General features: G+C 42.4%; 1 protein-coding gene across 4 annotated transcripts in view; it reads left to right on the top strand.

Annotated features, from left to right (window-relative positions):
- Positions 1-24,153, top strand: part of LOC111966400 (TOX high mobility group box family member 2) — a 118,504-nt gene that overhangs the window by 39,158 nt on the left and 55,193 nt on the right. For 2 of the 4 annotated variants that reach the window (XM_070444425.1, XM_023991003.3), the window contains exon 2: positions 18,361-18,456. The exons of the other annotated variants lie outside the window; for them this stretch is intronic. In XM_070444425.1, the coding sequence (XP_070300526.1) occupies positions 18,361-18,456 (96 nt within the window). The remainder of the gene's footprint in view (positions 1-18,360; positions 18,457-24,153) is intronic. 4 annotated transcript variants of the gene reach the window in all.

Below are 24,153 nucleotides of genomic sequence, written 5' to 3'. Positions count from 1 at the left end.
TGTACGCTAAGTTAAGCTCTCAGTAGACGCCTTCTAACCTGTCTTTCTGTGCAGGCTTTCTATGTAATGTAAGCTAGGCCAAGTAGCTTCAGTACTGTACATGCGCTGCCTGCCTTAGCCAGCATTTATTACATCSAAYCMTAACTCCAGTGACATCACATTTCCTTACTCTGGGGGGCAAGTGTGAGTTATTATATCAAAGCAGGCTAATACGGGAGATGATAGCTGTGTGTGTGTGTGTGCACAGTGACTGTTTAATCTGGCCCAGTGGTGTGCCTTTGGCCCGGCTAATCATAGTCTGTCTGTGGGAGCGAGGTGAGCCAGGGGAGCACGCCATTGCTAACAGCGCCTGACAGACTCATTAGAGAGGCCTGGCACTGAGTTAGCAGACTCCCCGACCCACTCACACACTCCACGTGTGAGAACAAGGCAGCCGGTGACCTCTCACAGTCTCAGGCCAAACACGAGGCAGTGCCAGGAGAGCATCTGGTAAAAAGGGAGGGAGGGTGGGAAAAAAGGAGAGATGGGGAAGAGAGGAAAGGAAAGGAAGGAAGGGGAGGACCAAGCATGTGAATCGCCTGACGCAGCAACTTTCTCTCCAATTCAAATTGTTATTCAGGCAGTCAAATGACTGTGGACTTCAATGGACTCCCGAGGCTTATTGCCATCTATGCTAAGGAGGCAATGTGTGTCCCATGTAGAGTTGTTTTAATCAACCTCATACCAGCACAGTGGATGGATATGGGACTGCAAAATGTGATGTTTATGATTGGTTGATCATTTGACTTTGGATTTAAAAAAAATATTACATACCAAATGCCTCTGTAGCGATGTTATTATTATTATTATTATTATTATTATTATTTCTGCAACAACACACTCATCAAATGAGGGTGGACTATCAGCTGATTGTTGATGTTGATGATTAATGTAAATCTACTATTTAGATTGTGATTTACCTCTATGTCTTTCTGCCTCTCTCTGCTGCGCATATCAGCCAACCAGACAGAATATTGATGATGATGTAGGCTAAATCAAGTGTTATCAAATGTTAATCAAATGTTGTGCTGCTGTGGCAGTAATGTTGATATTTAAACTAGGTAGCTACACACACTCGACGGGTGACCTCATCTCTCAAGCCATGCATGTTTGGATACCAGACGCGCGCAACCTCCATACAGGGCAGACTGGGGGAAACGGCACAACCAACGGACTGGGTGGGGGTGGTGAACTTGATGATGACTTGTGGGTAGTGCGTTCTGAACAACAATGACAAAAATTTATTTTTTTTAAATTTATTTGGGGGGGAAATTATACCACCACCCAAAAGGGCACTTTGAAAACTGGAAGGGCAAAGGGGCATGTGCTCTGCACCGGTAGAGCCCTATCTGTGCATGTGCCTGCCTGCTTAGAACCTCTTTCACCCCTTTGGTGAAAAGGTTCTACCTGGAACCAAAAAGGGTTCTCCTACACAGGGACMGTCAAAGAACCCTTTATGGTTCTAGAGTACCCCCTTTTTTTTCTAAGAGTGTGTGTGTTATCATTGGTGCATTGTTGTGATGAAATGAAGGTGTTGCATGTGTGATTCAGTGCAGAGGAAGACTAGGGCGTTGAATGTTGCACCTGACACACCAATGGGCAGATTCACACACTTTGCACTTGMGTTGATGGCAGGGCAGGAGCGCTACAAGCAGCCAGTGGAAAATGTTTGGTTTGGTTCACTAACAGGTGGATGCAAAACACGTCAAGACAATAATCTAGTCAAGTACATACACACACACACACACACACGCACACGCACACACGCTCCTGCTCCAGGTAAACCTTTTTCATCCGTTGTGCATTACGGGCACTCGCAGAGTAACCTTCTTGTCAGTGACTTTCATCTTGCCCACTAGCTATAACAGGTAGACCCCTCTCTGACGACCTTGTTTCACGCAAAAACCAAATCAAACACGCTTGAATCTTCTCTCTCACTGTTCATAGAGACTGTGTCTCTGTGATGTGCAGGGATGTAATTGTGGTGAATAATGTATTCTGCTAGGATTGTAGAGAGCAAACGGAGCAGATGGCTGCAGGTTGGTGTGTGTGTGTGTGTSTTCTTGGGGGAGGGGGTGAGAGGAGGGTGCTGGGCTTGGGGTTCCATTGTGAATGTAAAACGTGCAAATGGTGGATTATTTTGGTGCATTTTTTTCTAGATCTGAATCCCTAATCCCTAAAGCAGTTTGAAATGAAAAAAGTATATGTTTTCCTTCAAAGTAACGCCATCCCCCTTTCCAGATAGGAATTTACAACTACCAGCTGTCTAGGAATGTGATCCTTTGCACTTTAATTCCACTGTGGCACAGTTTTATACTGCAAAGCAAATAGTTACATCACTGTAACATGGAATGGAGCCAGTTTGGTCAAAACCCATACTGAATTAATTCTCCTTTTCAAATGTTATATGATTGTTATGATAATGACAGTTGTGATGATACTGTGGAATTATTTTTATCTTGAGTTTGCAGTATTATTAAAAAATGATAAACACAAATAAATTCACCTTTGGAAAGGTTGTTTGACAGTGATGATAATTGTAATGATACTGTAGAAAATGTAGTGTATTTAGAACCTTCAATTGAAACAGGGTGGAGGCCCACACATCAAGTCTCTTGTGTCAATTATCCTCTATAGACTCCAAGGTAACAGATGAGAAAAGCTCTTTGCACTAGTATTATACTGTAGGTGGTCATTTTACCCCTACCTACAGTTCAATCAAGTTTATTTTATATAGCCCTTCGTACATCAGCTAATATCTCAAAGTGCTGTACAGACACCCAGCCTAAAACCCCAAACAGCAAGCAATGCAGGTGTAGAAGCACGGTGGCTAGGAAAAACTCCCTAGAAAGGCCAAAACCTAGGAAGAAACCTAGAGAGGAACCAGGCTATGAGGGGTGGCCAGTCCTCTTCTGGCTGTGCCGGGTGGAGATTATAACAGAACTATGCCAAGATGTTCAAAATGTTCCAAATAATAATCATGAATAATTTTCAGTTGGCTTTTCATAGCCGATCATTAAGAGTTGAAAACAGCAGGTCTGGGACAGGTAGGGGTTCCATAACCGCAGGCAGAACAGTTGAAACTGGAACAGCAGCAAGGCCAGGTGGACTGGGGACAGCAAGGAGTCATCATGCCCGGTTTGCCGTGACGTATGGTCCTAGGGCTCAGGTTCTCCGAGAGAAAGAAAGAAAGAGAGAACGAGAGAATTAGAGAGAGCATACTTAAATTCACACAGGACACTGGATAAGACAGGAGAAGTACTCCAGGTATAACCAACTGACCCTAGCCCCCCGACACATAAACTACTACAGCTTAAATACTGGAGGCTGAGACAGGAGGGGTCAGGAGACACTGTGGCCCCATCCGATGATACCCCCGGACAGGGCCGAACAGGAAGGATATAACCCCACCCACTTTGCCAAAGCACAGCCCCCGCACCACTAGAGGGATATCTTCAACCACCAACTTACAATCCTGAGACAAGGCTGAGTATAGCCCACAAASATCTCCACCACAGCACAAACCAAGGGGGGGCGCCAACCCAGTATTACCTCAATTACCTCGACTAACCTGTATTCCCGCACATTGACTCGGTACCGGTACCCCCTGTTTCTAACCTCATTGTTGTTTTATTGTGTAACTTTTTTTACTTTAGTTTAATTAGTCAATCTTTTATTAACTCTCATTTTCTTAAAACTGCATTGTTGGTTAAGGGCTTGTATGTAAGCATTTCACAGTAAGGTGTACACCTGTTGTATTTGGTGCATGAGACAAATCAAATTTGATTTGATTTAAATCACTTTGAATACAGTGTTGTTTGACAGGACAATGAATGAAAATAAAAGGGAGGAGGTATTGTGACAGAGTAGGAACCAAGATAAAAGCTCAGTAAACAGAAGGCACGGTATGTGTGGATGGATGGTGTGGTGTGTGTTTTTTGGTGTTTGGGAAAGTGTGGCGTTGAATGAGAAAGGAAATGTTTGCATATCTCAGAGCCAATGTTTTGCTGTGAGCAGGGGTTGTGAGAGAGCTTTTAATGTTGTTCAGATGAGGGATATACATTTTATAATGAATTATACTTATAATTATTATATCTTATTTATGTATTTATTTATTGTCCTATCATGGTGGAACAGCATTGAATTTTTAAAATATAAATTATACATCTAATGTATTTATTTATGGTYCTATATTGATGGAATGGTCCACAACCCTATACCCTAGACACGCACCTAAATGACCCAGATACTAAGGAKAAGTCCCTAACTGTTTTATGGGCCTGCTGTAAGCACCTGTATGCAGCCAAAATGCAGTCAGAGACCTAGAGCAGCACCGCCCCCTCAAGATTCTGAGCCTGCTTGGCAGGGCCGGTCCTGCAAAGCCAAAGCCCCCTGAAGGGAGAGCATAATATACAAGGAAATTCTCAAAGCTGCTAATGAGAACCTTGACGACCTTGTACCTAGCCGGTGGGGATTCCGGTGAGGTGCCCTCACCCAGGCCGTGGCAGTGCTGGCAACACTAGCTGTAGTAACCCATGGGGAGGGGGTCACACTCAGACATTCAGAGAGGGAGGATATTATTCTGGCCCTGGTGGCACAAAATCAAAGGTCTGACTGCACGGAGATGCTTGAGAATATGGTCAATACGGGGGACCATGTTGTGGGGGTTTCAGGGGAAGGGGGTATAACTGACCTCCATCATCTAGGATGTGACAATGGTTAATCAAATCTCCCCATTTCTGCCCATTTTTTGCACAGTTTTGCAGGCCTTCTCATACAGCTGCAACTGTATATGCATTCATAAATCAAGACCTTTCTTGAGTTGGGCTCTGGGATGGTGCAACTGTTGAGAGACTGAGTCTATGGTTGTTGTGGGGGAAAGGGGTTGAGTRTGTATGAGTGTGTATGAGTGTGTGGGTGGGTGTGTATCCCACAACTGTTGCGATGGAGTATAAGATTTTAGGGACAATATAGGATGATTCACAATAATTGTTTGCTTATATAATAATTGCTTGCCATAATGTAATTTTGGTAATGGCGAGACTGGTGAGAGGTAAAAATCCTTTGCATAAATTGCCTACATTACTTCAAATATTAATAGCTAATTATGGAAAATAAGATAAACAGGATTTAAAAAAATATATATTTAATGGCTATATATAATTCAAATCGATGTGAGGTCGATGGAAATGCATTTGGCGGTTGTTCTGCTTCTGTTCTGTGGGTGGCACTGTGTGCTCTTTTCAAAGGATGGGTCGTGGTCTCTCCGGGGCTATGGGATCCGGGGGGTTGGGGGTGGTCTGCCGGGCATTGGGATGACAACCCAACTCAGGATGAGGAGGGMTTTTAGCGGGTGGAATAGTGCGGACCAATTGGAGATKTACTTAGTAGCAATGCAAATATCATGGTACACTCATAATTCAGTGTATCACAATTCCAGTGGGTCAGAAGTTTACATACACTAAGTTGACTGTGTCTTTAAACAGCTTGGAAAATTCCAGAAAATTATGCCACGGCTTTAGAAGCTTCTGATAGGCTAATTGACATCATTTGAGTCAATGACTCTGTGGATGTATTTGACCCTGTGGATCAAATATGACCCTCAATGTCAATGACCCTGTGGATGTATTTCAAGGCCTACCTTCAAATTCAGTGCCTCTTTGCTTGACATCGTGGGAAAATCAAAAGAAATCAGCCAAGACCTCAGAAAAACAATTGTAGACCTCCACAAGTCTGGTTCATCCTTGGGAACAATTTCCAAACGCCTGAAGGTACCACGTTCATNAATCAGCCAAGACCTCAGAAAAACAATTGTAGACCTCCACAAGTCTGGTTCATCCTTGGGAACAATTTCCAAACGCCTGAAGGTACCACGTTCATTGGTACAAACAATAGCACGCAAGTATAAACACCATGGGACCACGCAGCCGTCATACCGCTCAGGAAGGAGACGCGTTCTGTCTCCTAGAGACTTTGGTACTGGGGTTTATATATAAATGCCTAGAATATTAAAATTTTGGAGAATCTCTTATAAAATGGGTTAAAGTTATGTATAGTAACCCTAGGTGTAAAATAGTAAATAATGTCTACATCTCAGAAAGTTTTAAACTGTCAAGAGGAGTAAAACAAGGTTGTCCACTATCGGCATACCTATTTATTATTGCCATCGAAATGTTTGCTGTTAAAATTAGATCCAAGAATAATATTAAGGGATTAGAAATCTGTGGCTTAAAAACAAAGATGATGATCCATGTTTTCTTTTAAAACCACAATTAGAATCCCTCCACATGTAACGGCCGTCGTAATCCTCCTCGTCTGAGGAGGACAAGTTAGAAGGATCGGAGGACCAAAACGCAGCGTGGTATGTATCCATATTTATTAGAATACTTTTCTAGACGAACAAAACAATAAACAAAACGAAACCAACGACGCTAACAGTCCTGAACATGTGAACAAATGAAAAACAATGAACGCACGAACAGGAACAATCACCCACAAACAAACAGTGAGAACAGCCTACCTTAATATGGTTCCCAATCAGAGACAACGTAAAACACCTGCCTCTGATTGAGAACCATATCAGGCTAGTTAGACAACCCTAAACTAAACATAGAAACACATAACATAGAATGCCCACCCAGCTCACGTCCTGACCAACTAAACAAAGACTGAACAAAGGAAATAAGGTCAGGAACGTGACACCACAGCCTCATAGAGGATCTAGATAATTTTGCTAACCTCTCTGGATTAAAACCAAATTATGATAAGTGAACTATATTACGTATTGGATCACAAAATGTTTACTTTTACATTACCGTGTAGTTTACCAATAAAATGGTCTGATGGGGATGTGGACATACTCGGTATACAAATCCCGAAAGAAAGAAATGATCTCACTCCAATACATTTTTATAGAAAGTTAGCAAAAATAGATAAAATCTTGCTACCATGGAAAGGAAAATACCTGACTATTTGTGGAAAAATCACCCTGATTAACTCTTTAGTCATATCACAGTTTACGTATTTGCTTATGGTTTTGCCTACAGCTGCTTTTTAAATTATATGAACAAAAAATATTATATTTTATTTGGAATGGTAAGCCAGCTAAAATTAAAAGTGCCTATTTATATGATGAATATGAATTCGKAGGGCAGAAATTATGAAATATTAAAGCATTAGACCTCTCACTAAAGGCATCAGTCATACAAAAGTTACACTTACATCCGAAATGGTTCTCTAGTAAATTGGTAGGAATGTCTCACCCCATGTTTGGACTTTTCCCCTTCATTCAGATTACAATTGCTCACTTTCGGATGTTTGAAAACTAAATMATCTCCAAAATATTGTTATTTTTTAAACAAGCCTTAGAAAGTTTGTTGCAATTTCAGTTTATCCAACTGAAAAGACAGAACAAATAATACAACAAATATTGTGGTTAAACTCAAAAATACTAATTGATTAAAAAAAAACATATTTTTCAATGAAATGTTTAAAAAAGGTATACTTTTTGTAAATTATATCATAAATAGGACTGGTGGAGTTATGTCACACATGCAGCAAACACAGACATATGAAAATCTCTGCTCTACCCAAAATACAACCGACTAATTGCAGCATTATCACAAAAATGGAAGAGGCAAGTAGAAGGGTAAAAAGTAAGGAACTTGTCTGTCGGCCCTGCATTAAAGACCATMATTGGTTAAAGAAAATTGTGATAAATTAAAACAAATACCAATTTCATTTAAGGACCCAAAAATTGACAGCTGTGCCAAATAAATTGCAAAATAGTTGGGGAGAGATTTTCGATGTACCTATTCCATGGCACATGGTTTATAAATTGACACGCAAAACAACGACGGATTCAAAACTTTGAATTTTTCTATTTAATTATTATACAAAATTCTTGCTACCAATAGAATATATATATATATATATATATATATTAGAGGTCGACCGATTAATCGGAATGGCCGATTAATTAGGGCCGATTTCAAGTTTTCATAACAATCGGATATCGGTAATTTTGGACGCCGATTTTGCAGATTTCTTTTTTTACACTTTATTTAACTAGGCAAGTCAGTTAAGAACACATTCTTATTTTCAATGACGGCCTAGGAACGGTGGGTTAACTGCCTTGTTCAGGGGCAGAACGACAGATATTTACCTTGTCAGCTCAGGGATTCAATCTTGCAACCTTACGGTTAACTAGTCCAACGCTCTAACCACCTGCCTCACGAGGAGCCCGCCTGTTACGCGAATGCAGTAAGAAGCCATGGTAAGTTTGCTAGCAGCATTAAACTTATCTTATAAAAAACAATTAATCAATCATAATCACTAGTTATAACTACACATGTTTGATGATATTACTAGTTTATCTAGCGTGTCCTGCGTTGCATATAATCGATGCAGTGCGCATTTGCGAAAAAGGACTGTCGTTGCTCCAACGTGTACTAACCATAAACATCAATGCCTTTCTTAAAATCAATACACAGAAGTATATATTTTTAAACATGCATATTTAGCTAAAAGAAATCCAGCTTAGCAGGCAATATTAACAGGTGAAATTGTGTCACTTACATTTACATTGGCATTTAAGTCATTTAGCAGACGCTCTTATCCAGAGCGATTACAAATTGGTGCATTCACCTTATGATATCCAGTGGAACAACCACTTTACAATAGTGCATCTAACTCTTTTAGGGGGGGGGGGTTAGAAGGATTACTTTATCCTATCCTAGGTATTCCTTAAAGAGGTGGGGTTTCAGGTGTCTCCGGAAGGTGGTATTGACTCCGCTGACTGTGCGTCGTGAGGGAGTTTGTTCCACCATTGGGGTGCCAGAGCAGCGAACAGTTTTGACTGGGCTGAGCGGGAACTGTACTTCCTCAGAGGTAGGGAGGCGAGCAGGCAGAGGTGGATGAACGCAGTGCCCTTGTTTGGGTGTAGGGCCTGATCAGAGCCTGAAGGTACGGAGGTGCCGTTCCCTTCACAGCTCCGTAGGCAAGCACCATGGTCTTGTAGCGGATGCGAGCTTCAACTGGAAGCCAGTGGAGAGAGCGGAGGAGCGGGGTGACGTGAGAGAAGGTTGAACACCAGACGGGCTGCGGCGTTCTGGATGAGTTGTAGGGGTTTAATGGCACAGGCAGGGAGCCCAGCCAACAGCGAGTTGCAGTAATCCAGACGGGAGATGACAAGTGCCTGGATTAGGACCTGCGCGCTTCCTGTGTGAGGCAGGGTCGTACTCTGCGAATATTGTAGAGCATGTTGTAGAGCACTTCTTTTGCGTTCATTGCACGCAGAATAAGAGTATATGCACAGTTTGGGCGCCTGGCTCATTGCGAACTAATTTGCCAGAATTTTACGTAATTATGACATAACATTGAGGTTGTGCAATGTAACAGGAATATTTAGACTTATGGATGCCACCCGTTAGATAAAATACGGAACGATTCCGTATTTCACTGAAAGAATAAACGTTTTGTTTTCGAGATGATAGTTTCCGATTCGACCATATTAATGGCCTAAGGCTCGTATTTCTGTATGTTATTATGTTATAATTAAGTCTATGATTTGATAGAGCAGTCTGACTGAGCGATGGTAGGCACCAGCATGCTCGTAAGCATTCATTCAAACAGCACTTTCGTGCATTTTGCCAGCAGCTCTTCACAATGCTTCAAGCATTGCGCTGTTTATGACTTCAAGCCTATCAACTCCCGAGATTAGGCTGGTGTAACCGATGTGAAATGGCTAGCTGTTAGCGGGGTGCGCGCTAATAGCGTTTCAAACGTCACTCGCTCTGAGACTTGGAGTAGTTGTTCCCCTTGCTCTGCATGGGTAACGCTGCTTCGAGGGTGGCTGTTGTCGTGTGTTCCTGGTTCGAGCCCAGGTAGCGGCGAGAGAGGGATGGAAGCTATACTGTTACACTTGCATATCTAAAGTGCTATAAGAACATCCAATATTCAAAGGTATATGAAATACAAATCGAAATAGTCCTATAATTCCTATAATAACTACAACCTAAAACTTCTTACCTGGGAATATTGAAGACTCATGTTAAAAGGAACCACCAGCTTTCATATGTTCTCATGTTCTGAGCAAGGAACTTAAACGTTAGCTTTCTTACATGGCACATATTGCACTTTTACTTTCTTCTCCAACACTTTGTTTTTGCATTATTTAAACCAAATTGAACATGTTTCATTATTTATTTGAGGCTAAATTGATTTTATTGATGTAATATATTAAGTTAAAATTAGTGTTCATTCAGTGTTGTTGTAATTGTCATTATTACAAATAAATTTTAAAAATCGGCCGATTAATCGGCATCGGCCTGTTTTGGTCCTCCAATAATCGGTATCGGTATCGGCGTTGAAAAATCATAATCGGTCGACCTCTAATATATATATATCTATATATCTACAATCTTCCCTGCTCTGCAGATTTTGCTGTGAGGAGGCAGTCATTAGATCATTTATTTTGGTACTGTCCATATTTAGCTCGTTTTTGGTCACAAGTCCAGGAATGGCTGAAGAATTGCAACATTTATCTAGAACTAACGATGCAGATAGCAATACCGGGTGATTTGAAAAGTCATAGTCAATCAATCAATAATATAATAATTATTTTAGATTTTTTAAATCTTTAATTTACAATCTATTTTTACCTGCTTTTTAAATCTGATTCTACGACTTGCATCAGTTACCTGATGTGGAATAGAGTTCCATGTAGTCATGGYTCTATGTAGTACTGTGCGCCTCCCATAGTCTGTTCTGGATTTGGGGAATGTGAAGAGACCTCTGGTGGCATGTCTTATGCATGGGTGTCCGAGCTGTGCGCTAGTATTTTAAACAGACAGCTCGGTACATTCAGCTATTCAGCACCTCTTACAAAAACAGGTAATGAAGAAGTCAATCTCTCTTCCACTTTGAGCCATGAGAGATTGACATGCACGTCATTATTGTTAGCTCTCCGTGTACTTTTTAGGACCAGCCGTGCTGCCCTGTTCTGAGCCAACTGCAATTTTCCCAAGTCCCTCTTTGTGGCACCTGATCACATACTGAACAGTAGTCTCGGTGCGACAAAACCAGGGCCTGTAGGACCTGCCAGTGTTGTTAAGAAGGCAGAGCAGCGCTTTATTGTGGACAGACTTCTCCCCATCTTAGCTACTGTTGTATCAATATGTTTTGACCATGACCATTTACAATCCAGGGTTACTCCAAGCAGTTTAGTCACTTCAACTTGCTCAATTTCCACATTATTCATTACGAGATGTAGTTGAGGTTTACGGTTTAGTGAATGATTTGTCCCAAATACAATGCTTTTTAGTTTTGGAAATATTTAGGACTAACTTATTCCTTGCTATCCATTTTGAAACTAACTGCAGCTCTTTGTTAAGTGTTGCAGTCATTTCAGTCGCTGTAGTATTTGTCGTGTATAGTGTTAAGTCATACGCATACATAGACACACTGGCCTTACTCAAAGCCAGTGGCATGTCGTTAGTAAAGATTGAAAAAAGCAAGGGGACTAAACAGCTACCCTATAATCTTTGGCTACATTGACTGTTTTCTCTTAGCTACTTCATGTAGCTAACATATTCTTGCATCAGCTTGCAGCTGTGGTAGCGTATAAGAAGGCTGAGTATTTTAATCAATCGCTGATTGACCGTCGACAATTTCATGCATCTAAGATGGTTGAAGCGGACGCTGATGTGGATTGTGAATCTAATGGCGGTAGAATACAGGAGAATTGGAATATTGTCCAAAAGAATGGAAAACGTAGCCAAGTAGTGTATAGTCCTCAGAATGACCTTCATATCTTGAAGGAGTACGGTTTATTAATGAGGAGCAGCTGATTGGATTACCAATCTTGAAGAATCCATTTGAGATAGCCAAACTGGTGGAGAGAGTGCTGGGAAAAGTGAAGGCTCCGAGGATCACGAGAGGCGGCTTGTTTAGATTTTTTGTTGTTCTGAGGATCAGAAGGAACGTGTTTTGCGTCTCATCCGATTTGAGAAGTTAGACATGTCGTGTGTGTCTCTTCAGAACAGGGCATCCCTCAAGGGGGTAATATCTGGCGTCTCATAGGAAGTCAATGTTRAAGAGATGAAAAATATTCCTGGAGTGATTGATGCACGTTGGATGAATCGGGTTGTGAATGATTAAAAAGTGAAGAGTCTATCAGTTCTTTTGTTTTTTGATATGGAGTCTCTCCCTACTCAAGTGCAGTTGAGGTATATAAACTACAGAGACTAAGCATTTATCCCAAGACCAATGCAGCAGGATCACTGTAAAGCTTTTGGACATGTTTCAAGTGTTTGCATGTCATCAAATCAAATMAAATGTATTTATTAATCCCTTCTTACATCAGCTGATGTCACAAAGTGCTGTACAGAAACCTAACCTAAAACCCCAAACAGCAAGCAATGCAGGTGTAGAAGCACGGTGGCTAGGAAAAACTCCCTAGAAWGGCCAGAACCGAGGAAGAAACCTAGAGAGGAACCAGGCTATGTCATGTATTTTAAAAGTGCTGAAAATGTGACATGTTGCAATTGTGGTGGGAACCGTGAAGCAATGTCTTTGGAATGCCCGACAAGGGTGAAAGAGATTGAGGTCGATATCATTGTGGTTGCGGCGTAGTGGTTCCTGGGACAGAAAGATCTCTCGGCGGATGAGTTGCATGGAGTATTGTCACAAGCCGTACCACTCTCTCAGGCCCTAGAGCCTGAGAAGGGAGATATGGAGATTTAAAAGAAGGAAGAAGTGGGAGTTTTGTTTTGTTTTGTCAATGTACTTTTTTTATTTGGGTGGATTAAGTTAGTTTTCCATATCACGTATGGATTTATTTATTTTCCTTGTTTTTTCAACCCGTCCAGTTGGTGGCGGCAATAGATCTTTTTGTGTTGTAGWMCGCCATAAAACCCACAGAAGAAGACGAAGAAGAACATTTTCTTGCTTTGCGTATTCCTCTTTGATTTAAAAGATACTGTTGCACAAACAATATGCTGATTTACGTCTACACCATCACTGGTATTATCAGGCTGTATAGCTAATTACGTTTACTCTGATTCAGTACATTTATTAGCTAGCTAGCAATTAGCATTAGCGGCTAACAAGATTTAGACCCAACTTACTAAGAAAATACAAACTAGCTGTTTGTAGATGTAAGAAACACAAACTAATAGTGTAATTATAGAATGCTAGTGGATTTATATTAAGAAGCAAAGTAAAAACAGCAGAACGCAAGTGTCTCGTGGTTGAGAAACAACAAATGCGCTCCTTGAGTGGGGCTAGGTCTGTGTGGAAAGCGGCATGGAGAGAGATGAGTCAAGTACCTTAGTAAACTATAAAAATTGATGTTACACACGGCACATCACATTTAACAAACCAAACATTCAAATACTGTTATTAGAAAGTAAAGTGAAAACTCAAACCGGTCCGTGCATCAATACCGGTATACCGCCCAGTCCCACTGACATAACTTTGTCACTCATTATTATGACGTTTTGCATTGCAAACATGTTACAAACACTTCAGTGAAGAGAGCCGCAGGGTCCCCAAAGAAAAGTAGCTGTATGAAAAGATACTGTAAGACATTACAGCATCATTCACTTCATTGGTCCACGAGGGGCTGGATTCCTCTCTAATTGAAGTTGTTGGGATTGTTCTGTTGGTCAGATAAGCCACGCTATCTCAATCAAGCACAGATAAAGTATTTGAAATTATTTCAAATAGTATGTGTGCCAGGGTTGTGCTTAATTCAGAATTTTGGAATTGACTCCCATTCAACTCATAAGTTGAAATTGCAATTGAATTGGCCACTGCACAGGATGTAGCATTTGAATTAGAGTTTGAGTGACAGGAACAGCGGCGATTTGAGCATGTAAATCTTGGTGGGGCAAAAACAAATTATGCATGTCAGCAAAGCCACAACACTTAACAATACATTAATTGCACTATAACGGTGCCCACAAACTGTTAGGGCCAACATAAAGCTGTCACAACAGAAGAGTCCCAACAGCAGTACCAACACCTTACCACTGCTACACCTGGCTATCAGCAGAGCCTTGTCTGGCAGCGAAACAGTACTGCCTTTTAAAAAAACATAGCTGATATGGCTGACTTGTTTAAATAAATAAAAATAAATGTGGTTTCTACTGACAATTGAAACCACATTTGAAACCACCATTGGGGGGTAGATAGCCTTAGAGCATTGGGCCAGCAACCAAAAGGTTGCTGGATTGAATCCCAGAGCGGACAAGTTAAACATCTGTTGTTCTGCCCCTGAACAAGGCAGTTAACCTACTCGGTGGTATACTGGTATTGATGCACCTACTGTTCCCTGGTAGACTGTCATTGTAAATAAGAATTTGTTCTTAACTGACTTGCCTAGTTAAATAAATTAAAAAAAACATGCAAATCTGCAAACTATGGCGTAAGGGAATGACGAGCGGATAAGAGGCAATCTGTAATTTCGATTAAGGCATTAATGAGCGAGCTAGGATGGACGTTGTCAATATAACTATTTGTTCAACACTTTTGAAATGTACAGAGACCGAATTCAGAACATGGGCCGTTCTTACAGTATTCTCCCTGTACACCAAGTTAGACCCGTAGGGTAAATAACGGGCCATATAAGCAGACAATATTCAATGATTACATTTCTCTAAAACAGGCTATAGGCTACAGTGCACGTGCACCACCAAGTCAGAACAATAGGCGAAAGAGGGAAAARGGGACCAAATTATTAGCGTGAGGCACATGGGCAGCTTGCTACACCACATACGCTTAGTATTACTTTCTTAGCTACAGTATACATATCTCCCTGGCATATTACATCAATTATGCAGCAGCATACAATACATTTTCGGACTCACCTTGTTGTGCTCACTTCCTTCCAAACCACTCATTGTTGAATTTGCGATTCCCAACTTCTTGTGTAAAGTTTATGTCCAATGGCCGATGTGCACCGATACRTTTTATCTATAATTTCTCTTCATTACTTATCTTCATATGACAAGGATTGAAAAGGATTTGCCAGTAGATTGTTGACTTGATTCATGATGCTGACTGCTAGCTAAGATTTTGAAAGTATGATGTTCACATGATCAGTTCAATCGAAGCTACTGTACATATAACGTGATTTGACGTAATTTTATCTGTGCCCAATGACCTTGAGCCTTCTTGGATGGGCACTTCTAATGTATTTCTATGTCAATACCCAAAGGGCTCGAATTCTCGAGGTCTCTCCTACTTTGCGGTGACGTAGTTTCCCCATGAGTGACAGAACACTGAGCCAATCATGGCGCAACGCTCCGTATTTTCTGCTGGCTTGCCCCAACACAGAAGCACTGGCCTGGGCTGAAACACCTGGATTTTGGAGCTGCCTTACTTAAGAAAGCAAAAAAGAGACCATGTTTGTATGCAGCTTTATTAACTCAGTGATATATATACACTACCGTTCAAAGGTTTGGGGTCACTTAGAAATGTCCTTGTTTTTTAAAGAAAAGCAATTTTTTTTGTCCATTAAAGTAACATCAATTTGATCAGAAATAAGGTGTAGACATTGTTAATGTTGTAAATGACTATTGTAGCTGGAAACGGCMGATTTTTTATGGAATATCTACATAGGCGTACAGAGGCCCATTATCAGCAACCATCACTCCTGTGTTCCAATGGCACGTTGTTTTAGCTAATCCAAGTTTATCATTTTAAAAGGCTAATTAATCATTAGAAAACCCTTTTGCCATTATGTTAGCACAGCTACTGATTAAAGAAGCAATACAACTGGCTATCTTTATACTAGTTGAGAATCTGGAGCATCAGCATTTGTGGGTTCGATTACAGGCTCAAAATGGCTAGAAACAAAGGACTTTCTTCGAAACTTTTCAGTCTATTCTTGTTCTGAGAAATGAAGGCTATTCCATGCGAGAAATTGCCAAGAAACTGAAGATCTCATACAACGCTGTGTACTACTCCCTTCACAGAACAGCGCAAACTGGCTCTAACAAGAATAGAAAGAGTGGGAGGCCCCGGTGCACAACTGAGTAAGGGGACATGAACATTTGTGTGTCTAGTTTGAGAAACAGACACCTCACAAGTCCTCAACTGGCAGCTTCATTAAATAGTACCCGCAAAACACCAGTCTCAACATCATCAGTGAAGAGGCGACTCCGGGATGCTTGTCTTCTAGGCAGAGTTGCAAAGAAAAAGCCAAATCTCAGACTGGCCAAAAAAAATGTAAGATTAAGATGGGCAAAAGAACACAAACACTGGACAGAGGAACTCTGCCTAGAAGGCCAGCATCAATATGTCGCCTGGTATCGAAAAGAGATTACATGGAAGCAAACATCTGCTTGTGTTAGTCATATTTGCTAAACCGGGTATAATTGAACCAGTCTAGTGAAGTATTTTACAGAGATGATTTACTGTCTCATAGGGATCTTTGATACTTTGAAAGAAATGTAACCCGAGGCAATATTCATTAACTGTAAATAATTGAGTGGCTTGGAAAGTGTATCACCAAGGTGAAATTAGCCTCTTATTATTTTATAAAGTTTGTGTTCCTAGGGCTTTCCAGTTAGGATTATAAAAAATGTACAGCCCTCCGACAAATTGCTCACTAGAAAGATTCGCTATGGGCCTTTAAAACAACCCAATCAGCTCCATATTGTTTCAAATTGATAAAATGTGATGTTGCCCTCTGTCTCGTCTTTGTCTAGTACAGAGGATAGCTTGGTATGTCCTCTATCTCCTGTGCCTTCTATATTTCTAACTACACCCATTATTTTTAACATTTATATTTTAGTTATAAAGGAGACTCTTGTTCATAGAGACCTACAATAAGTGCTTTCAAATAATGAGAGGTAACCATATCATACAAACATTGCAAGTAAAACCTTCTTCAAAGGTTCAAAGAAATTGTATTTGAAGAGTTTCTTAAAAATGATTTCCATTTTGGGCCCCACTTGGATTGATCCACTTGTTCTCCCAATAGGGGGTAATGGAGTTCCTCATTGAACCAGGCAGGCGACAGGCCGGTAGATGAGTAGCCAGGGCTCACACGCGCCAGCTCTCCTAGGGGAAGCCTCACTGGCAAACAAACACATCTACCCTCTGCCAACGCTGAGTGAATCAGCGTCTTTTTTTCTTCTTTCATTTTTACCTCAGGGAGGATCTCGCAAATGGAGTTTGTTTACATTAGCTAACACCAGGCTAATTTCTTAACCGTTTGCGAACCCATATGAGTTTTATGAAGGTTTCACCTCTCTTTGTCTCGTGTTTTTTCCCTTGTCTCTCGCATTCTCTCTTTGTATCACCACGGTACTTTTACATTGAGTCTCAGCAGTACCATTGTGGGGGTGGCATCTTCAGTTTCCGGTGATGCAACACCGGCCGCTGAGACTTTATTTAACATTTTATTCACCCACAAACCATGTGACAAACGAGAAATGGGGGAGCTGTCAATGCCTCGATTGGTTATTTTGCAGTGTCCTTTAAGGTGATAGGCCACAGCCACACCACGTTTTGAGGCCCGGGTTTCGGTATGTGTGCCTCGGCTTCACAAATTGTGTTCCAAACTGCTTTACAGTAAAGCAGTGTTGTGTTGGTAGATGTGCGTAAGTGTGGTGCTCAGAGGTGTGCATACATTATGAAACGTGTTGGTCTGTGCATGTGTGGTGGTTGTGTGTGTGTGATTGTAGGCCTATGTGTGTGTCTGTGAGTGTGTAGTGTGTGTTCTCATGTGTGTTTTTGTGGGTTTGGTTGTTTGTGTGTGTGTGTGCGTGTGTTTGTGCCTGTGAGTGAGGTGTTTGTTCTCATGTGTGTGTGTTTGTGTATGTACGTTTGATTATGTATCCTCTCTAGTTACAGTTCAAAGTGATCCCTCTTTCCCATCATTCATCCTAACCCGTATAGACTGCTCTAGTTTGGTCAGACAGCCACTACTATGAGGCCTGGGATCTCCATGGCTCTTCCCTAGTCTCCAAAGCCTTGGCTCTGTGTCAGTGTTCATCCCGACACTCTTCTGGGAATTGGGGGGCACCGGGAAGAGGGCGGTAAGGGGGTGGCGGAGGATGTCAGCTCATTAAGCTCCATTCTTCCCGTGCAGTGTGGCACTGTATGGAWCCACTGTTTGAGACCCATGTCATTACCCCTCGGCTCCCCCTGCATGCATGGGGAGGGAAGGGTGAGAGAGGGGAGGATATTTTGGGGCTTGATATATTCCTTTTGAAAATGCCCTGCTTGTAACGCCGATCTAAAGGGCTTCCCTCTCCTTTCCTCCCCCTCCTTCTGTTCTCTCTCTACCTCCTGTCTCTCTCACCACAGGCCCGGTACGGTGCGGGTGGAAGAGGTGTTCACCTCCTCCACGGTACCCCACCCCCAGGCTCCAACCCAGCTGGGAAAAGACTGCCCACTGCTGGGGTGAGATATGGCTAAGGCCCCCCTAACGTCCTACCTCTATGCTAAAGCCCCAGAGGGTGTACCCCAGGGGTTGGTACTGAGCCCCTTGTAGGTTCAGAAGGTTGTGATCCATGCATTAACACTCCCTAGACTCTAGAGTTAGCACATTAGTGGTCCTCCAGCATGCCAACAAGCAAACCCAGAGGCACTTATATGCAGGGCAGGTACACACACCGTTTATTTATTTACCATAGAGAACAAGTAGCAGGTTAGCTAATATGCTCTTGTATGTTCTACTTATGTTGTCTATTATACATTTAATAGGATATCATRGTCATAAACACATGTAGGGATTTCTCAAAGGATCTTTGTGACGTTTTATACGGCCGGGTCATTTTTGTAGTACATCTCACTGGAAGTTGCCCTGAGAGTATGTTTATATTGTTCTTGTGCTCCAATTATTTATATTCTAGAGGGTTCCCATTGATAGTAAATATGGAAATCATATTTAAAGCACACACACACTGCTCCGTACTCATCGAGACTCCAAACACTCTAGTAGTCAATGTAACCATCCCTTATGTTTCCCCCGTGGTTGTTCTCGGTTGTTTTCACACGGAACCATGCAGGGAGAAAAGAAGCCCGAGATGTAAATAGACTGATACGCTTCCCTTGCTGGTAATGAYTTCTTGTTGCCAGAACAGTCAAAACTTCAGCTGCGCTTTTTTCCCCTCTCTTCTTTCTATTCCTTTTCTCTTTCATACGTTCATATATATGGTGCAGGGAGGCACGAGAGCAGTAGATCGCATTCAGATAACCAATTATATGCTAGAGAAAAACTGACGTCCCCCCCCCACTGCCGTTATCTGATGTTGCGGCGAGCAGAGGCAAAGAGCTGGGGTAATGTGACATTCACTCTGCCCTTTATCTCCCCATCGCTGTTTACCAGATTCAGTTAAAAGTGGGTTCTGCTGTACATCCTCTACCCTGCCAGAGAAACCTCACAGACACATACACACACGCGCGCGCACACACACACACACACGTGTACACACGCACACAAACGTGCACACACACGTGCACACATACATACACCCACAAACACACACACAAACAAAGAAATGGCAGACACCCACTCACACTCACACCATCCCCTTCCCCCTCCATGGCTGCACCTTACCATTACATTTGAATGTGTGTCTGTGGATGGGTGCTGTAGATATACCAATTGTTTGTTTTATGTGTCAGTGTGTGTGTGTGTCCATGTGTGCTTGCGTGTGGCGTTCAGTGTCTGTGTTCAGTGTTTATCTACCTCTCCACTTGTTACCCTATGCATGCTCATGTTTAGGTTTCTGATAGTTCACAGGTTAGCCCACACTACAGTATATGAGCTAACACAGTTGAACCTMAGGAAGTCCCCTTATCCCCTGTTCATGCTAAGACTAGAGTGGCAGGCTAGTTATATTTTGCTCATTAATTCTAAGTTTTCCCCCGACACAGGTTAATAGGTGGGCTGTCAGAGGCCATGGTGGCTGGATGGGTAAAGACAGATTGGGTGAAACACATTTTCCAGGGGACGCAGGGGGACGTTTTATAAGGGCTCTTTTACTCACATGTTCACTTTCTCTCATGTATACACACATCCTTGTTCACACTGTCAAAGCAACAGACACTCAAGCTCATGAATAAGCACACACAGATGCATGCACCCTCACACACATAAAAGACTTGCAAACATAGACCAAGAAGACTCACTGCATATAAACAGTATTTATTATACAGCTATTTTACATTTCATATCCCCTATTGTGGGCTGTTGAGGCCTTTTGTTATACTATGGCAGTAGTTTTGAATTAGATACTCTTTATGCTTCAATCTTGTCTAGTCCTTGTGTTTTGAACATATTTTTCTCTACTATTGTCTTAACTCCAAACTCTATCCACCAGTATTGTGAAATTATTATTTTTTATAATGGGAGTGAGTTGAAAAGCTTGGAGTTGAAAATGGTCACAGTGGCCAAATCAAATAGGGCAAAAAKAAAAAAACATCTCCAAAAATTGATTCCATCTTTCTTTCAACTATTGACCTGTGAGCATTGCTTGAACGGGAGATTTTTATCCTATTGTACGCGCTCACAGTGAAAACAAGACCTTATTTAGCGCCACCCCACCCAACCCCATTCCATAGCGCCTTTCTCTTCAATCTCTCTTTCAATCTCTCTATTGTTCAACCTCGGCTGTGTTGTGGTGGTTCGACTGCAACAGCAAGTGGATGGATGACAACCGTCTCAGCTGGCTGCCATTTTCTTTTTACATATTTGCAGTGAAAACACGCCTCCATAGTTTGTCATCCTTCTTTTGCTCTTTAAATTATCAATATTTTAGAATGAAAACATTATTTTATGCGTTAGCACTACATTGATGTGTCAACCAAATAATGCTACCAACAGAATATATTCTCTTTGAGTCTCTGTATTTATTGTCATAGAGTTGAATATTGTTGTCTTCAAGTCAGTTTGTTGGAGCATTAGGCCAACCTTGCTTACTGGTAGTAGTTTGACCCTAAGGTTAGCTAAAACAGTTTTTCATTGAAATTGTAGTGGGATTCAGGTATAATGCCACACAGTTTGACACTCGCCCTACTAACTCGTGTTGAGTGATAATTATAGACAGTCATACACTATATATAAAAAAGTATTTGGACACCCATTAAAATTTGTGGATTCGGCTATTTCAGCCACACCTGTTGCTGACAGGTGTATATAATCGAGCACACGGCCATGCTATCTCCATAGACAAACATTGGCAGGAGAATGGCCTTACTGAAGAGCTCAGTGACTTTCAACGTGGCACAGTCATAGGATGCCACCTTTTCAACAAGTCAGTTCGTCAAATTTCTGCCCTACTAGAGCTACCCCGGTCAACTGTAAGTGCTGTTATTGTGAAGTAGAAACGTCTAGGGGCAACAACGTCTCAGCCGCGAAGTGGWAGGCCACACAAGCTCACAGAAYGGGACCGGCCAGTGCTGAAGCGTGTAGCACGTAAAAATCATCTGGCTTCGGTTGCAACGCTCACTACCGAGTTCCAAACTGCCTCTGGAAGCAACGTCAGCAACTATTCGTTGGGAGCTTCATGAAATGGGTTTCCATGGCTGAGCAGCCGCACACACAAGCCTAAGATCACCATGCGCAATGCCAAGCGTCGGCTGGAGTGGTGTCAAACTCGCCGCCGTTGGACTCTGGAGCAGTGGAAACACGTTCTCTGGAGTGATGAATCACGCTTCACCATCTGGCAGTCCGACGGATGAATTTGGGTTTGGCGGATGCCAGAAGAGCGCTACCTGCCCGAATGTATAGTGCCAATTGTAAAGTTTGGTGAAGGAGAATAATGGTCTGGGGCTGTTCTTCATGGTTCGGGCTAGGCCCCTCAGCATAAAATGACATTCTAGACGATTMTGTYCTTCCAACTTTGTGGCAACAGTTTGGGGAAGGCCCTTTCCTGTTTCAGAATGACAAYGCCCCAATGACAAAGCTAGGTCCATACAGAAATGGTTTGTCGAGATCGGTGTGGAGGAACTTGACTAGCCTGCACAGAGCCCTGACCTCAACCCCATCGAACACCTTTGGGATGAATTGGAATGCCGACTGCGAGTCAGGCCTAATCTCCCAACATCAGTGCYCGACCTCACTAATGYTCTTGTAGCGGAATGGAAGCAAGTCCCAGCAGCAATGTTCCAACGTCTAGSGGAAAGCCTTCTCAGAAGAGTGGAGGCTGTTATAGGAGCAAAGGGGSGACCAACTCCATATTAATGCCCATGATTTAGGAATGACATGTTGGACGAGCAGGTGTCCACATACATTTGGTCATGTAATGTATCTGTAATATAGATCTGTGTACTAGGTATAGAAATAAATATTTGCACGTGCAAATGAATTGTGTGGTAGAGAGGAGAAAACAAAAGGTGGATTTGAGGCACTGTTGGTGGATTTGACCTAGCAGTGCTGGTCCAGCTCTGTCTGTGTAGTTAGGATCAAGCAGTCAGACACAGGAAGAGGCCCTGTTTCCCCTTATCTAACGACAACAGAGCGTGTGTCGCCATGGCCACGGGCTGCACTCTTTATGGGCTTACGGCTGTGTGGGTGTGTGTCTGTGCATGTGTGGGTGTGTGTCTGTGCATGTGTGTGTGTGTGTGTGTGCAATATTTTTTTATTTATTATTTTTTTATTTCTCTTTCTTTTCTTTGTGACAGGTTGGGCCCTCTCAAAACTCAGTCACACATTGTTTCAGGAATTGTTTCAGGTTGAAGCTGGCGAGGACCTTTAGTTAATTGCACAGAAAAAGAAAGGGAGAAGAGGAAGATGGAGGAGTAGGGTGCTCAAACCGACATGCATATTGCATGAGTCCCTCCACCGCACCCCGTTCTTCACAGAATGGCTGAGCAGTGCTTGTTAATTCCGCTCGGTGAGAGAATTATTTTTAGAGAGTTAGTGTACTGTACTGGCAAAAGCTTTTAAAGTCACAAGTATCATACACTCGCTCTTTATAGATTGTCTTATATAAATTGACAGAAAATAAATCACTGTCAAAATATTTTCCTTCTTCCATGGTAAACTGCGACACATTGTAGCCACCAATGTTAATGGTTCAGAGACCACCTCGCCTGTGATTGAGATTTCAGTAACACTTTACTTCATTCAACTTGTCGTCAGTTTTTCAGTCCTTTTTCTGATTGGTGCCTCAAATACAACCCAGTTGAGTGGTCTGATCGATCAGCCTATTTGTTTTCTTACTGCCATTCAGCAGTAGGCCTATACTGCAAGGTAAAATGTGAAGTCATGTAATGTAGGGCTATGCAAGGTGTTTGTGTTTCACGCTTGGCTAGCCCACCAAGAGGAATGGGTTCTTTAGTGTAATGGTGGGATAGCAGACCTGGGTTTGAATACTATTTGAAATCTTCAAATACTTTGAGTGTTTAGTTTAGCCTGATTGGAGTACCAAGTGTTAGCACTTTTGCAACTACTCTATTGGTTCCATTGCGCCAGGCGAGCTCAAACAAACCCAGATAAAGTATTTGTAAGAGAGGACAGTCACGAGAGACAGGAAGGGAGAGAGAGACAGCGAGGGAGCGCGGAGAGCGAGAGAAAACAGATGGGGACGAGAGAGAGAGAGGAGAGATGGGGGAGATAGAGACGGGGAGAAGACGAGAACGGGATGGAGAGAAGAGACGGGGAGAAAAAGAGGACGCGGGACTGAGAGAGAACCGGGAAACGAGGAGGAGAGAGGAGTAGAGAAATGGTGAAGCAGGATGGGGACAGAGAGGAGACGAGGAAGTAGAAGAGAGAAATGGGGAAAGCGAGATGGGGAAAAGAGAGAACGGGGAGAGAGGAGAAACGGGGAGAGAAGAGACGGGAGACGAGATAGAGATGGGGAGAGAGACGTGGAAGAAGAGAGAAACGGGCTGACAGAGAGAGGCAACGGTGAGAGAGACAGGAGACGGGGAGAGAGAGAGGGGGAGAGAGAGAGACCGGGAGGGGAGAGGACGAGGGAGGTATTGAGAGACGGGGAGAAAGAGAAATGGGGAGAGAAGAGCGAGAAACGGGGAGAGAGCGAGAGAGAGATGGGCGAGAAAGAGATGGAGCCGGACGTACTGGGAAAGAGGAGCGACGATGAGATTGGGAAATACGAGAGCAGAAGGGGAGGAGAGGAGAGGTAGTCTCAT

Source organism: Salvelinus sp. IW2-2015, linkage group LG7 (assembly GCF_002910315.2).
Source record: "Salvelinus sp. IW2-2015 linkage group LG7, ASM291031v2, whole genome shotgun sequence".
NCBI classification, from domain to species: Eukaryota; Metazoa; Chordata; class Actinopteri; order Salmoniformes; family Salmonidae; genus Salvelinus; species Salvelinus sp. IW2-2015.
This window is presented reverse-complemented; position numbering and strand designations above follow the sequence as displayed.